This window comes from Mauremys mutica, chromosome 4 (genome assembly GCF_020497125.1).
Source record: "Mauremys mutica isolate MM-2020 ecotype Southern chromosome 4, ASM2049712v1, whole genome shotgun sequence".
NCBI lineage: Eukaryota > Metazoa > Chordata > Testudines > Geoemydidae > Mauremys > Mauremys mutica.
The window spans coordinates 108,664,613-108,679,745 of NC_059075.1; the positions used below are offsets into that span (position 1 = coordinate 108,664,613).

The window sequence follows — 15,133 nt, forward strand, 5'->3', positions numbered from 1 at the left end:
AATAGGAGCCTATAGAAGAAAAAGACCCAAAAATCAGGACTGTCCCTATAAAATCGGGACATCTGGTCACCCTAGGTACAACTATATTAAATACTTTCCTGATCTCCTCTTTCCATGCAAGCAGCTGCCCTGATTGCCACAGGGAGTTTATATGATTGTGAGTGGGAGGTAGACATGACACAATCTATCTACCAGTGTTGCAAATTCTTGCAATCGTAGCACAAGTCTTATCACGTTTGGTGTTTTTCGTAAACCGTATGAGTACACCAGCAGCTCACTCTTCCCTTTTTTAATTATTATTAAGTTTTGAGCTTTCCTGGCTACAAAGAAAAGCCTGAAACCTGTGACCAAAGTCCAAATTAAAAGCCAGACAGCAAAGCACTCTAAGGCAGTCTCATGATAGTTTGTGGCGGCGGGAAGGGGGGGCTGACTCATGCTGTTTGCATGCTTGCGTTAGCAATACTGCTGCTGGAAAGGAAAGTCTGGCACCAGCACCACACACCCCTAAGCTACCTCCTTCCGCCTGATTGTGGCGTTTACAGGGTTAAATCCCTTCCCCGGCTTTCTCCTCCCCTAGCGGGCGCTGTGATCACGTGACACGAGGTTGCAATTTTAGCCCGTCAGCTGATCCCAAAGTCACAGGATTCCGTGCTCAGTCATCCCCTGCCCTGGATAACAGAGGGTGTGGGCCGGCAGTGGCGCACGGATCGGTTTGCAGCAGCCGTCACGCCGGGAGCTAGCTCCGCAGCAGCCATGGGGCTCCGCGCCGTTGTCCTGCTCCTGGCCCTTGTGGTCCCATGCTCGGCGCTGATCAGGTGAGGGAAGGGCTGCAGCTGGGCATGGATAGACAGCAGGCGCTAGGGGCTCCCAGGGCGAGGTCCTTGTAAACAAAGGTGCTGGCGGGGAGCCCGATGGCAACAGCAGCTGCTCACCCCTTGCTCCAAAGGGCTGCTGAGGCCTCCAGGGAAGCATATTTCTTAGAAGCCAGGCTGCCTGGGCTTGCCTGCAGTAACTAGTGAGGGTTGCAGGAAAGCTGGGTCTCTCTTGCTCTTGGGAGGTTGCGATTTCTCTCTACCATCATGAGCTCATGGGCGAGGCGGGGGGAGGGGAGATTAGGACTTGACGTGAGGAATTAGCTGCAGACTCAGGTAAATGCCTAACAGACCAAAGAGACAGTCTCCCTGCATCCAGCCCTCGGCAAGGATTGGAAATGGGAGAATTAAGCAAAGAAGCACAAAAATCTGACTCATCATGAGCTAAAATTTGGTCCTTGGCTAGGCATGGACCTTTTTCCATTGGCTTCCTTTCCCCCCTCCCAGAGATGCACCTGCCTCTCCAAGGGCATGGTTTGGCTCATGAAGTTTCTCTGAAGAGGCATCAGGGTGCTTTAAAGTGTTTCACTACTGCTAAGCAGAAGTTAAGGGTGTACCTATTGACTAGTCAGTTTCAAAAACAAGAGAAGAAAATTCCTGACCACTAAGTAAAACCTCAAGTCTTGATGATTTCTCAGAAGTTTTATTGACCTTTACAGGAGCAAAACTTCCCAGGGCCTGATTGTTCAGAAGGGCTGAACACCCACAATTCCAGCTGAAATCAATAGCAGGTGCCCAGCCTTTCTGAAAATCAGGGCTTGGAAAGTTTTGCTCCTGTGAAGGTCAATGGAACTTCTGAGACCTCATCAAGACTTGAGGTTTTATTTAGTGGTCATGAATTTTCTCCTCTTGTTGCTGAAACTGATGGTGAATATGTTAACCTCAAACAAAACTCCTCACAACATATACATTTACTCTGGAACTAGGGAGCACTGAATTTGGGGGATTTGTTGGTAGCAAGCTGCTCTTGACTGGAGGATTTGGGTTGTGGAAACAATGTGCCCTCTTGTTAAACTCTGTTGTCTTTGATCTGTGATACAGAAGTGGGAGTTTCTGGACACATTAGGAGCCCTGCACTTTGCATAGTCAGTTTCATTGTGGCCCTGCACTTTGCATAGTCAGTTTCAACAGTGCAATGTGTGTAAAATGCTTTGAAATCAGAATACAGCAGACTCTCGCTAGAACACGCGTCTTTATAGCGCTAGTTCGGTTATAGTGCAGGACCATGCATGGATCTCAAATTTAATTACCTTCATTGAAATCCACTATAACACGGTCCCCACTATAACATGGTCCCCGTGTTAACCCAGGACCACACATGGATCCAAACCCCTGCATTCTAGCGGGGGTCCGGTGTAGTAGTTGTAACACACACACACTGGTGAAAATGACTATTCTAGGTGCTGGACAGCAGTGAATGAGGCTCTGGGAGTCAGGAGTCTGATCTAGGGAGTGCCAAGTTGGGATAGTTGTCCTCTCAAGTGGAACCTCAGTGGAGTGTTTACAAAGATCTAAATCATGACAAGCAAAATAGCTGTAAGTTGTCTTCCTTTATTTCATTTTCTGTGATCAGCTCTCTGTCAATGTGTTAACTTTCTTTATCTGCACTGGGCCATAACCGACAAAGGAAGTGCCTTTAGCTAAGTACTGTCTTTACCACTCTTCGATCATAGGTAAACATCCTGATACGGGAGCTCTCATTTGTTGCATAAAGCTCCTCCTGTACTTCAGTTGTTTCTGGACTCTGAGCAGTTTTCAACAACTGTTTAAACAAAATTATACTCTTGTTGCGGGCCATCAGCAACCAGTACAGCCCTGGTACCTGACAGCTTGCAAGAACACAGTCAGTTTCCCAGTGTGGACAGGGCCTGAAATCAGGGCCGGCTCCAGGCACCAGCTAAAGAAGCAGGTGCTTGGGGCGGCCAATACCAAGGGGCTGCACTCCGGCCGCTATTGGGGCGGCACCTCCGGGCCTTCAGCGGCAATTTGGCAGTGGGTCTCTCAGCCCCTCTCAGAGCGAAGGACCTGCTGCCGAATTGCCGCCGAAGAGTGGAGCGGCACGACTGCACTGCCGCAGCACTTTTTTGCCGCTTGGGGCAGCAGAAAACCTGGAGCCAGCCCTGCCTGAAATACAGAAATGTCAGAAAGAAGTTGGCAGAGTCCTTACAAGCAACAGCGTCCAAATGGATGGCCTCATGCGGAGATGGGAATGGATGGTTTTGAGCAGACTGGCTACCACACCTGGAGGAGCAGGCAACTTTCTTGAGCAAAACCATTGGCTCCAGATGTTGCAGAAGCTCATTAGTAGCATAGGGGCCCTGAGCATTAGAGTGATTCCCCATTTGAGTGAAATTGCAGAGGGCCATGAGTTCAGTGGTGCTGGGACGTCCCTAGCAGTTGGGAACACTGCAGTTGCTCGTCTGAGTCTAAGGTGTCAAGTATCAGGGGGTAGCCATATTAGTTTGTATCCACAAAAACAATGAGGAGTCCCGTGGCATCTTAAAGACTAACAGATTTATTTGGGCATAAGCTTTCGTGGGTAAAAAACCCACTTCAGATGCATGGAGTGAAAATTACAGATGCAGGCATTGTTAAACTGACGCATGCAGAGAAGGGAGTTACCTCACAAGTGGAGAGCCAGTGTTGTTGACAGGGCCAGTTCGATCAGGGTGGATGTAGTCCACTCCCAATAATAGATGAGTCTAAGTTGTCGCCTATGGTGGGATCAGGAGGCTGGATCAGTGACTATTGTTAGGATGGTTCACTAATTCGAATGAACAGGGAATCCTTTCCCCAGACTAAACAGCGCTATATGCCACTCCTGCCGCCTCCCCAAATGTGGTTTTATAAGCCCTTCAGAGCAAGAATGGTCTGTTTTCTATATTCATCCAGCACCCTGCTAATGGGGGGCCTGGTGCAAAGCCCACTGAAGTCAATGGAAAGACTTTCATTGACATTGGTGGGCTCTGGATCAGGTGCTTGTCATGAAAACGCTGTGTTGGAACATAGCTAGAGCTAGCATGCTTCTGCTTCTGGTATGGAGAGGGCCTTAAAGAACAAGGGAAGTACCCCCAAAGATGGAAGGAGGAGAAGGGAGTAATGGTGATACCCAAACTTCCTGACATTTTATTTTTCTTCTGGTGCTGGTAGCCCACCTCCCCTCTGTACACACACAAACTCACGTGGGCCGCTGAAATTGAGATGAGCTTCCAACTCTTAGAAGCAGCTCATGCTAGAAATGCTGGATTGACACACCCTAAGTTTGGCTCATTCAGGGATGTCTACACTAGGAGCTGGGGGTGCTGTTCTGAGCTTCAGGGCACACGCTTCCCCAGCTGGAAGTGTAGTAGACATGCCCCGGATGGAAAGCAATGAGTGCTTCTCTTCATGCACAGGCCTTGGGAATTGAGAGAGACGGGCAGCATGGCTGTCTGGATAGGGCACTGGGCTTCAACTTGGGAGACCTGGGTGCTCTTCCTGGCTCCGCCACCTTCCTGCTGTGTGACCTTGGTCAAGTACGCCTCTGTACCTCAGTTTCCCCATATGTGGGGATAATCGCGGTTACCTCCTTTGTAAGATCTACACGTGAAAAGCACCAAGCGCTAGGTATTCTTATTAAGGCTCCAGAAAGAAGACCCAACAGTAGGCTTCAGAAAAATAAAAACCTTGTCGAAGCTTGCCCTGGCTGGGAGCTGCACTTGCTGACACTAGGAGCCAAATTCTCTGCTGATGTAAACTGGCCGATCCATTAACTTCCATGGGACTGTGGCATTTTGCACCAGCAGAAGATGTATTCCTGAGAAGCCTACAGGCCCTGGTGTGCATTTATCTGTATGCCACAGATCAACAGAAACAGGTGCTGTCACCCTGGGGAGAGGGGAGGAGGAGGAGGGAAATTCTGTCCCTCAGAACATTAAACAGCAGCATGTTCTGGATTTTTGTAAGACTGCTACTGAACCTCTGAGTGCTCCTTGTTTACCAGACGATCACTTGCTGTGCATGGAGCCCAGCCCTGCCTGTGGGGGTGGTGGATGCTGTCGTGGGGTATTGGCAGGGTTACTTGCTTTTAACTGGCAACGTGCTTTTCTTTGGTTCCCAAACAGAATCCCGCTGACTAAGTTCCCCTCCGTGCGCCGCATCCTAAATGAAGCCGGAAGCGAAATCCCTGATCTGAATGCCATGGGCGAATTCCTGAAATACAAGCTGGGCGTGCCTGGCGTAGAGGAGCCCACCCCAGAGACCCTAAAGAACTACATGGATGTAAGTACAGCAGCTCATTCTGCAGGGTCGCCGCTCTATTTGGCAGCATGGTATTGCAGGGAACTCCCTGCATCAATGCATAGGTCTCCCATTAACCTGGAAACTTGTTGTCATCTGCACCAGTTATGCAGCTCGCATGGACAGGAAAAAGAGGCAGTTGCTTGCCCACAGTGATAGCTGACTCATTCTGCTGCAAATGCTTCTCAAGTACCTGACTCTTTGCTGTGAATATTGAATCGCACTCAGACCTTGACAGCCCCTGCACATGGGCAATGTTTGTTTGCAGACGCATTATACTCTCATCCAGTGCTGTGGAAATCCACTCCCAAGGGAACTCACCTTGCTAAAGTCAGGGCCTCAATTCTGCAGCAAGCTCCTTACTCTCCCTCAGTTTACCCATATGTAAAAGGGTAATACCACCTCCTTTACAGAGCTGTTGCAGGGATTAGCCCCTTAGGTCCAGATTGCCTAACTCCCTTTGAAGATCTGAGCCTTAAAGTCCAGTCCTCCTTCCACAGACATCAATAGCAAAGCCTCACTTGACTTCAGGGGGAGGAGAAGGCTTTTAAGTGTAGCACTACATAAGTACACAGAAGTGGTGCAGACTCCCAAGGAATGGAGGAGCCACAGTTTGAAGGGCAAGTGCCTCTTATTTGCAGCTATTTGCAGTTTTAATAAACCCGCTGCCACACCCAGGAGAGCTTTAAAACAGTCTTCACAGCTTCAGTAACCTATTTCTTTCCCCTCATTGCTAATTACCCAAACTTTATGACTGTCAGTAGAAGCTTTCTCCTTTGTAATCAGACCTCTCAACTTCTTACCTGATTGGTGGTGCCACAATCCACTGCCTGTGATGCAAGGGCATAACAAATTGTAGTTTTCACTGAATGCATCAAGCAGGAGGGAGAGGTAGCTGTTAGTATTGCTAGCTGTCGTGGCCAGGGCACTGGACTGGAATCTGTAAGAGCCAAAAATAGAACCCAGCTCTATCATTGAGCTGCTGGGGAAAGTGAAGGTGGGAAGTGATTTGCCCATCCATAAAATGGAGATAACGATATTGATCTCCTTTGCAAAGTGCCTTGAGATCTATGGATGAAAAGAACTCTTGCTGCTGTTTGTTTGAGGCCCAGATCCAGCAAAGCATGTAAGAACGTGCTTTACTTTAAGCTGTTGAGTAGTCCCATTAGAGTTAAGCACATGCTTAAACGATTTGCTGGATCGGGGCCTAAGCCCATATGTATCACAATGGGAGCTGCTGAGCGCTGAGTTTTTGAAAGTCTGGCCCCAGTTGGGGGTGCTGAGCACTTGTCAAAATGGCCATCAGCTCTTTGGAAAGTCTGGCTTGTCAAGTGCACTTGAGATTGGGCACTCAAGAAAATCACACGGCAGATGTTACACCCACCTATATATTGGCAGCAGTACTGACGAGGGTCAAGTAATAAGGGAATCCAGAAACAGAATATACGTGCCACTTTTGCTTTGGTAAAACACTGCATATATTTTGAGCATGCAGGGTTCCTTTAATCAAAGCTCACTACCTGGGTTTGCATTGGACACACAGACACTTTGTAGTTCATTAATGGAGCAAATTACATGTTGGATATTCAGGAAGCTGCCTATCTTCAGCCTTGCTAGGGAGTTTATGTAACTTGAATGCTGGAGGGAGGTTCAGAACCCACTTCAAGAGGAAATGCCCCCTCTTGGATTTATGAGGAACCTGCATTAGCTCTTAGCAGTATAGGGTCCATGAAACATGGGTATAGTCCTCCCATACAGTAGGGGGCATTGGCACATCTGCTCATTATAATATTAACCCCTTGATACCCAGTGGTGCTGACACTAGCATGAGGACAAACCCCAAGCATTCAAGGCAGCAATTGTTTACTGAAGTCTCCTTTTGGCACATGACCGGAAACAGATTACAAAACGGGGATGTGAACTTGGGCCATCAGATGGGGAATCAGCAATGTGATTAGGGCTGGTGTGTGACACTGTCAGCCAGGATCTACACAAGTGTTTTCCTTGCGGATGGAAAAGGAAATGCCTGGCAAACATCTGGGAGGCAATGGGTATCTGAATGGTAGGGGAGGGTAGGAGAGGCAACCCTCTGCTGGGATAGAGGTAATTTCCCACCTCCGCAGCCTGGATACTGCTGAATAACCCCTGCCAGCTTTATCCCTGGTTCTTAAAAATGTAGGACTCCCATTGACTTCAGTGGGCTTTGGATCAGGCCCCCTGACTGGTGTTTTCAAACAGGGCCTTGTTGTGAGACCCCCATACGAGGGCTTTATCCACCCTCAGTAAATGACTCGGCTCATACTGCAAGCAAAGCCTTCCAGAAGGGCCCACCTTTGAAGCAGGTTCTTTCTACTACCTAGTAGCCGCGCTGCTGTCCCCTGGAAAGTTACCTGTTAGTTGCTGCATGTAACCAGACCAGGGCTCAGTGGAGCTGCAGTGTTCTGCCCCTCAAGGATCCGCCCAGCTCTGGCCCCGCCCATGTTTCTGCTCTTGATTCATATCACATCGCACCTCTTCCCCCACAGCTGTGCTAGCCTCACCACGGCCTATTTCCTTCTCTCACTCACTTCTTCAGACCTTCCTGACCTTCTGTCTGGGGAGCAGTGTATTTAGACTGTTTAGTTATGCCAAACTTTTCTAACTTGGGTGCTGCAAATTAAACATGCAACCTAAATCTGAATATGAGGCCTGATTGTTTGTTTGTTTTTGTTTGTTCTCCCTTATGAGTTGCTGAGCACCTGCAGCTTCTATTGACTTCAGTTGAATTTGTGGGTGCTCAGCACTTCTGAAAATTAGCCTCTGGTTGGGCACCCAAAAACTGAAGTCTCTAAATTTTAGTGGCCATTCAGCCTTGGTTCCTACGAGACAGGTGGAATTTTAAAGCTCCCAGAACTGAAGGCATCAGACTTGCGAACAACCATACGTGCCATGTCCTGCATATGTGGCGCGCTCTCCTGGGAACGGGAATGTCTTGGCAGCTCTTCTCTTGCACTCCCAGGCCCCCTGGGCTCTTGTCAGATTTCCAATTTCTTCCTCCCCCAACTTCCTTGGGATCAACAAGGAGGCATCGCAATTGGTTAATCAGCGATGTCGAAACAGAGGGAGGTGCGGATTACACAACGGTGGGACTGCGATTCCGAAACATTTTTGGCTGCTTCTTTTAAAGACCTTTTCCTCATCTTCATCTCTTGGCTGTTAGGAGCTGACACTAAGTCACTTCTCAGGTGCTGTTTTTTCCATCTGCAAATCTTGTTGCTAGAAATGATTTTAACCCCCTTTCAGTTTATTTTCAAGTCACAAGAAAGTCAGAGGAATTTGGTTGTGCTCCTCTTGTGATGTCAGGCTAGAACACTGGACCCCAGGAGCTGTGGCAGGGCAGATTTATTATTTGTCTTCCTATAGCACCTTGCAGCCCAAGTCATGGACCAGGACCCCAGTGTGCTAGGCGCTGTACAAACACAGCAAAAACAACAGTCCCTGCCCCCAAGCCCTTCGACGAGCTTACAGTCGAAGAAAAAGGTCAGAGACGACAGGTGGAAACAGACTAGCGTGGGGTGGTTAAAGGAAATAATGAGACAATACTAGTCAGCGTGATGGGCAGTGATATAGCTCAGACCTCACTATCCTTTCATGTGAAAGAGCACGTAGCATAGGCACAACCACTGGGTGGGAGAGGATTCATAGAAGGGATCACTGTAGTTCTTGTGCATGATATCAGCTGTGTCTTTCTTAGCCCACCCCCACCTCTATCTTTTTTCCTTCCAGGCAATACCCCCTTTCCTTCCCACCCAGTTTTGCATGCCCTATGCCTGAAGAGTTTAAAATAACAAAGTTTCACCCCATCCCCTGAAATACACCCTCCTTCTGCCGCTCATCACCGCTTGTCACCCCAATCCAGGCCAGTGTCCCCTGGTTAGATGGACAGAAAATCCTGCCCAAGTCTCTCCAAGAAGCCCCTCTCAGTGTTGGTTCCTGCTGACCAGGATGCCCGTGACTCATTGCGTTTCCGTCCCCCAGAGCTTGTGGCCCACAGATGGCACAGAATGGTACCTGGTATTGACCCATAGAGGGATACTCTGCATCTGTTCCTGTTAGTGGACACAGCATGGCTTAAAGTCAGCTTTGTGGTGTTTCCAATGGCTTGTTTTGGTTTTTCCCTTTCTGGTGCAAAAAAGTGGGGAACGGGGTGGGGGAGGGGCAGTTGTGCCTTTGCCTTCAGGTAGGGAGACCCTGACTGTGTGCCAGAACCCCACCCAAAGTGCTAGGAGACTGGGGGAGCCTCTAAACCTCCTCAGCAGAAGTAGCCATTTGGGCATGATGCACAATGGAGACTGCACACCCTGCATTGAGATGTAGGTGGTGTCATGAGAATGACATGACAGGTGGTATCTCCATGGCTTTCTTAACTGTATTAACATAGTTCTCCTGCATCCCTACACCTAGGATGGCCTCCCTGGCCGAGGGAAGCAGTATCTCTTTGCATTCAGGTCTTAAAGCACCTCTTCAGTGAAGCTCATCAGTATTAAAGCACATAGTACTTCCTCTGGGTTTCCTAGTGTATATTTGGTTCTGGTCTATCCATTTAGCTGTCTAGTTCCTTGGCCAGATCATGGCTCACATGGAGAATGCTTTACTTTGCGCTGCTAGATTGGTGCGATCTTATAGCCGGCTTAACTGGCTACCTTTAAGAATTTCCCCTTAGGAATCTCCAGATGGCATAGAACTGGCCTGGCCAGCTGAGGGCCGCCCATCCCACTTCCAGGGGTGTGTGGCTAGTGTACTGCTGCATTCCTGCAATTCCCCGGTCCCAGAACCCCCCGGTGGGGCTTCATTGCAGCCAGCAGAACTTAAAGAAACCCTGAGTCTAAGTTCTGTGGCCCTGTCATAGGGTGAGCTGGGCCTGTCAAAGAGTCAAGCCCCCAATTCTAGCCTGCACTTTGATCAGGTGACAGAGGGTCATGTGACTGAAGGCATAGGCCCAGCTCATCCTGTGACGGAGGCTGACCCGGCAAAGCATTTAAGTATCTGTTCACATTTAAGTACTTTGCTGGATTTTCTGCAAATTCACTACAGAGCCAACCTTGTAGGATTGGCATGTGTTTTTAAAAGTTCAAGCTCCCTTCAGAGGTGAAGGAGTCTGCAAAGCTTTTCTTGTCTGTCTTCTTACTATTTGCAGTGGTGATGTAGTCATGTTGGTCCCAGGATATTAGCAAGACAAGGAAGGTGAGGGAATATTTTCTGTTGGTGAAAGACTTGAAGAGCTCTGGGTAGGTCAAAAGCTTTTCTCTCTCTCCAACAGAAGCTAGTCCAATAAAAGATGTGACCTCATCCACCGTGTTGACTTGCTAACAGATTAGGCTTTTACAGTGCTCTGGCTGGTAATGTGCAAGAGTTTAAATAGCCTGTTATGTGGAGGAGATTTGACCGTGACTGTCAGTGACAAGGTGGAAATCTGTCACTCTTAGTGGAGGGATATATTTGTAGGTTACAGAAGGATGCTTCAGAAGATCAAATGAAGGAGAGAGGCCCAAGAGCTTTTTCTCTTAAGATTGTGACCACTTCTGTGTTTTAACCGAGTCAGGTACCTGTTACAACACTTTGGTCACCTGACCCAGTTACGACATGGTTACGTGTTGGTTACACCAACACGTATCTGTGTTTGTAATCTGGTCATGAGACAAATGTGTTGTAAGTGGGTTCCCTGACTTGGTTCTGACTAAGGTGTAGATGAGGTCTTAGCATCGAGCCAAGGTCATTCTCATCTAGTACTAAGGAAGTGCCTTAAAGTAAGCTGCTCTTCGGCTCACTGTCTACTGGCTCCTTTTCCCCACTGGAAGAATGCCAAGAAGTGAAAATCCTCAGCACAGCTGTTGGGTGATCTCTGAGGGGTGCTGGGTTTGGACAGACAATGGTGACTGTGCAAAACCAAAAACATTGTAAAAAAATCACAGAAAGTGCGGAGTCACTGGCCCATCTACACTGCTTTCCCTTGTGACTGCAAGTCAGCGTATTGCTGGCAAGCCAATGGAAAGCTGGCCCAGGGCTATTCTGACCAGATGAGTTCTTGTGTGTGAAACCTCTTCAGTTAAGGGAATTTAAAAAAACAAAAACATCACAAAAAGCCAACATAGCTCCATGTGCATTTCATGTTATTCAGCCTGCCCTGCTGCGCTCTGGCTACACTTCCATTTAGCCCCCTGCCATGCTGCTAGTAATTGGCTTTCCTGGTCAGTCTCCCAGAACTACTGTTGAAGGGAAGACTGATCCTGTGCTACCTTGCTCCTTGTGTGGCGTTTACACCCGTACCCAATACTTGTACAAACCCTGCTCCACTGTAAGCCAGTGGGGTGTTTATTGGCTAGCACTTGTGGGCAGTGTAAATGACCACAGCAGAGGCAAGACAGTAGAGAATCATGCTCAGGATTCTGTAAACTGATGCCGTGAGGCACGTGTCCCGTGCTAATCTCTCTTTGTGTGCAGGCAAAGGGTTAATTTTTTTGAGTTCTAGCAATAATCAGAGCGTACCACTGTCTTCCCATTAGTTTATTATAATGGATCACTAACTGCTTAGTGATCCGAGCTGCTTTACAAAACTGCTAAATATTTAGGATACTGCCTCACTGCAGCTGGCTATCCAATGCAATGTCCTTTTTAATCAGGAGCCTGAAGGGCTTCAGGGGTGTGTTTTTTGTTTGTTGGTGGTTGTGCTTTTTTTTTTTAGGACAAAAATTGACCTCCCTTCCTCATAGCTTTCCCTCTAAGGTCCTGCTCCTGCAAACTGCTCTGAGCAAATTGTCAGTGGATCAGCATCTGAGACTTTTATTTTAAGTTGCCCAGCCTTCCCTTTATTACTATTAATCATGTTTATTACAGTAGTGCCTAAGGACCCATCAAGACTGGGGCCCCCACTCTGCTAGGCACTGCACAAACACAGAATAGCAGATGGTCGAGGCCCCAACAAGTTTACAATCTAAATTGACAAGACAGGCGCAGCGTGGGAGAAGGGGCAGAACACACAAGCAAGGTAAACCTAGAAACATAGAAGACTAGGTTTGGAAGAGACCCCAGGAGGTCATCTAGTCCAACCCCCTGCTCAAATCGGGACCAATCCCAGCTAAATCAAAACGATGTGGTGGCAGCAAGCGGCCTGCTCGTTCTATGACCTTTATGGGCTTAGTTGAGAGAGGATAAATTCGGGGGGGGGGGGAGGAGTGAGGGGGCAGGACAGGGAAGAAAGGGCTAAGAGGGGCAGGTGTAGAGTGAACCAAGATGAGAGTGGGAGGTGAGATAGGGTTGGAGCAATCAGCACAGGGCAGAGGAAGGTCTCGGTATGTCTGGTCCCTGCTTTGGCTGCATCAGTGCCTGCTCCTACCAGCTGGACTTGAGCCTCTGGCGATTTCTTACTGCAATTTTCCCCCCAAGACCATATGGGGAAGGAAGGGCCAGGTGACGTTACCATCTGTGTCCTCTTGTCCTCAGTGGGGGGGGGGGAGAAGGGTGTTTACCTGCACAGTTCTGGGTCCAGGAAGGTGCTAAGGGGAAGATCAGCTTTGTCTGGACCCCATTTTACCCCCTCCCCCCAGTGCAGCAGTCCTTGCTTTGGTGGCTTCCATGGCGTGTGGCTTTCCTTTGCCCTCTCCCCGCCCCCAATCTCGATGGTTCCCAACACCAGAAATTAACTTTAGGAAGGTTGGGAGATGTCCTCCGTCTTGTGACACTCAGAGTAAGCAAACCCAGAGCATCTGTGTGCCTCACACCTAGGGGCTGCCCCAGCTCTCAACTTTCTTCTGCCCTAAACCAACTGGAGGGGGACTGCCCTTCCCTCCCCGCAGTCACTCCCATAATGATGAGCAAAATTTTGCTGCTGCCAGGGGATGCCATCTACGCTGCCTGAACAGGAGCACCAGCCCGGCCTAACTGGGTCAAGGGTGTCCAGCCACCCGCACACTTAGCTGGCTGATAAACGAGACTCCAAGGTTCTTCTAAACTGCTGTTTCAGCTCTTCCTCACAACACTGACAACACCTCTCCCACTCCCCCTCTCTTCAGAACTGCAGGCACAACTAGTGCAATCTCTTCCTTCCCTCCTGGCTTCCCCCTGGCTCAGCAGGACGATCTTCTCCTTCACCTGCCACTTGAAAAGTTTCTGATCCCTGCTAGCCTGAGGACTAAACCTCCCAGCCAGGGTGGGAAATACTTGTGCTGTCACTCCTCCCCCTTGCAATGTGTGGGAATAGGACTCTTGTGCACTGTAATTGTCACAATGCCAGTTGGCTTGCTAATTAATAATTTTTCACCTTACTCCCCTCTCCCTTCATTTTGTAATAGCTTTGTTTCCTTCCTGGCTTCACTCCACCTTTTTGTTTCTTTCCTATAGTAGATTGAGGTGTGTCTTCAGCATTTGCCTAGAATCTTCCTTTTCTCTCCCTCTGCCACTTCTCTGCCTTCTCCCCGCTATTTTTTGTCTTTGCTTTCTTTCTCCCTCCCCCTCCCCTCTCTGCAATAAACAAATAAATCATCCTGTCTCTCTGAGTTTCCTAACTTATCTTTTCCCTCCCACTCACTCACAAATAGGAGTTGAAAATCTTTCCAGACTTCTGTGCGCCATTGGAATAAAACTAGTAGCCAGTAGAAGTTGGTCCTATAAAAGATATTACCTCACCTGTCTTGTCTAGCCAAAGACTGATAAGAACTAAGGGAAGGCATTACCCATGTGAGAAGCCAGCCGCATGTCTAGCTCCTGGGAGTCCTACTTGGAATCTCTGTCTCTGATCCCTGCTCAAGGACTTCTTTCATAGCAATCCCTGGCTTGCAGGTCTAGTAGGTGATCATTGTGTATTCCCTACTGCACCTATCCCCTCCCTGCTGGAAGGGAAACTGAGCATTTCTCTCACTCACGCGCCTTTTTTTTTTTTTTTTAAAGCTGCAAGGGTGCTTGGAAAGTTCCCTGCTACTCTACCTCTATCCCAGCCTGTTTGAGTCATGACTCCCCTCCACTGCCCAGTGAATAGCTCCATATTAATTTATGCTTCTGCTGCTACTTACAGCTCTCCCCAGTGTCAGCAGGGCTGAAACTGACTTGATTCTTGGAATGGCAACAATGCAAATTGGCAAAACTGTGGTCCAGTTTCACTCTGCTGCAGCTTGGCAGACTGAAGAGCAGCAGCAGAGGCACCAGAGCTGGCTGTCTACAGACTGCACTGCATCAGTACACACTTGGTTCACATCTGCAAGGTTCCCTTCACTGTCATAAGGATTAGAAACTTCTTATTTTAATTAGCATCTGCTCATTTGAAGTTTTAATGGCCCTAACCTGGGAAATCTACCTACGCAGTGCACAGGAGCAAGCAAGTGCAATCTAGCCCTACTTACACTTGTTGGAGTTAGAACAACAGCTCAGGGAGTTAGATGCCCAAGGTACTATCTGCGGGCAGCCAATTTTTTGTGGCTGACGCTTTGTTTTACATATTAAAAAATTTAAATGTTTTTTAAAAAATGAGGGTGCGAGCTGGTAAGAAACTAGAGGGATGTCAGGCTTGTCTGGACAAGATAAAACCTCCACAGAGGTGCACATCCATCTGCCAAAGGGACTACGTATGGTTTTGCTATGCTTGGGAGTAGCTGGGAGGTGACAGCCCCATCTACATTCTGAGGCACCTGGACGAGCAGAGAAGGCAGGGGTTTAATGTACTGAATTAGAAGGACCTGTTCTGTTTCACGCATGATTTTCCTGACACTGTTAGTTACTACCTACTAAAAACTGACAGCAGGTGGGGTACTTGGGAGATGACAGAGTCACTTTAATAAAGAAAAAATACAACTGGAAGTAGCCTCATCTGGTGTCTGTGTGATAACTTCCAGGTATTCTCTGAGGAATTTCCCTCTGTTGTGTATGTTGTGGTAGCACCTAGAGGATTTAGAGACCTTGATCCCATAATGCTAGGTGCTGTACAAACATGTAGTGAGAAATAGACTCTATTTACA

The 15,133-nt window shown here is 48.3% G+C and overlaps 1 protein-coding gene across 1 annotated transcript in view; it reads left to right on the forward strand.

The window, feature by feature from the left end:
- The first annotated feature begins 616 nt into the window (after positions 1–616).
- The window catches only part of CTSD (cathepsin D), a 34,192-nt gene continuing 19,675 nt past the window's right edge, over positions 617–15,133 (forward strand). The window contains exons 1-2 of the mRNA XM_045014660.1: positions 617–815; positions 4,976–5,132. Of these exons, the coding sequence (XP_044870595.1) occupies positions 754–815; positions 4,976–5,132 (219 nt within the window). The 5' untranslated portion in view covers positions 617–753. The remainder of the gene's footprint in view (positions 816–4,975; positions 5,133–15,133) is intronic.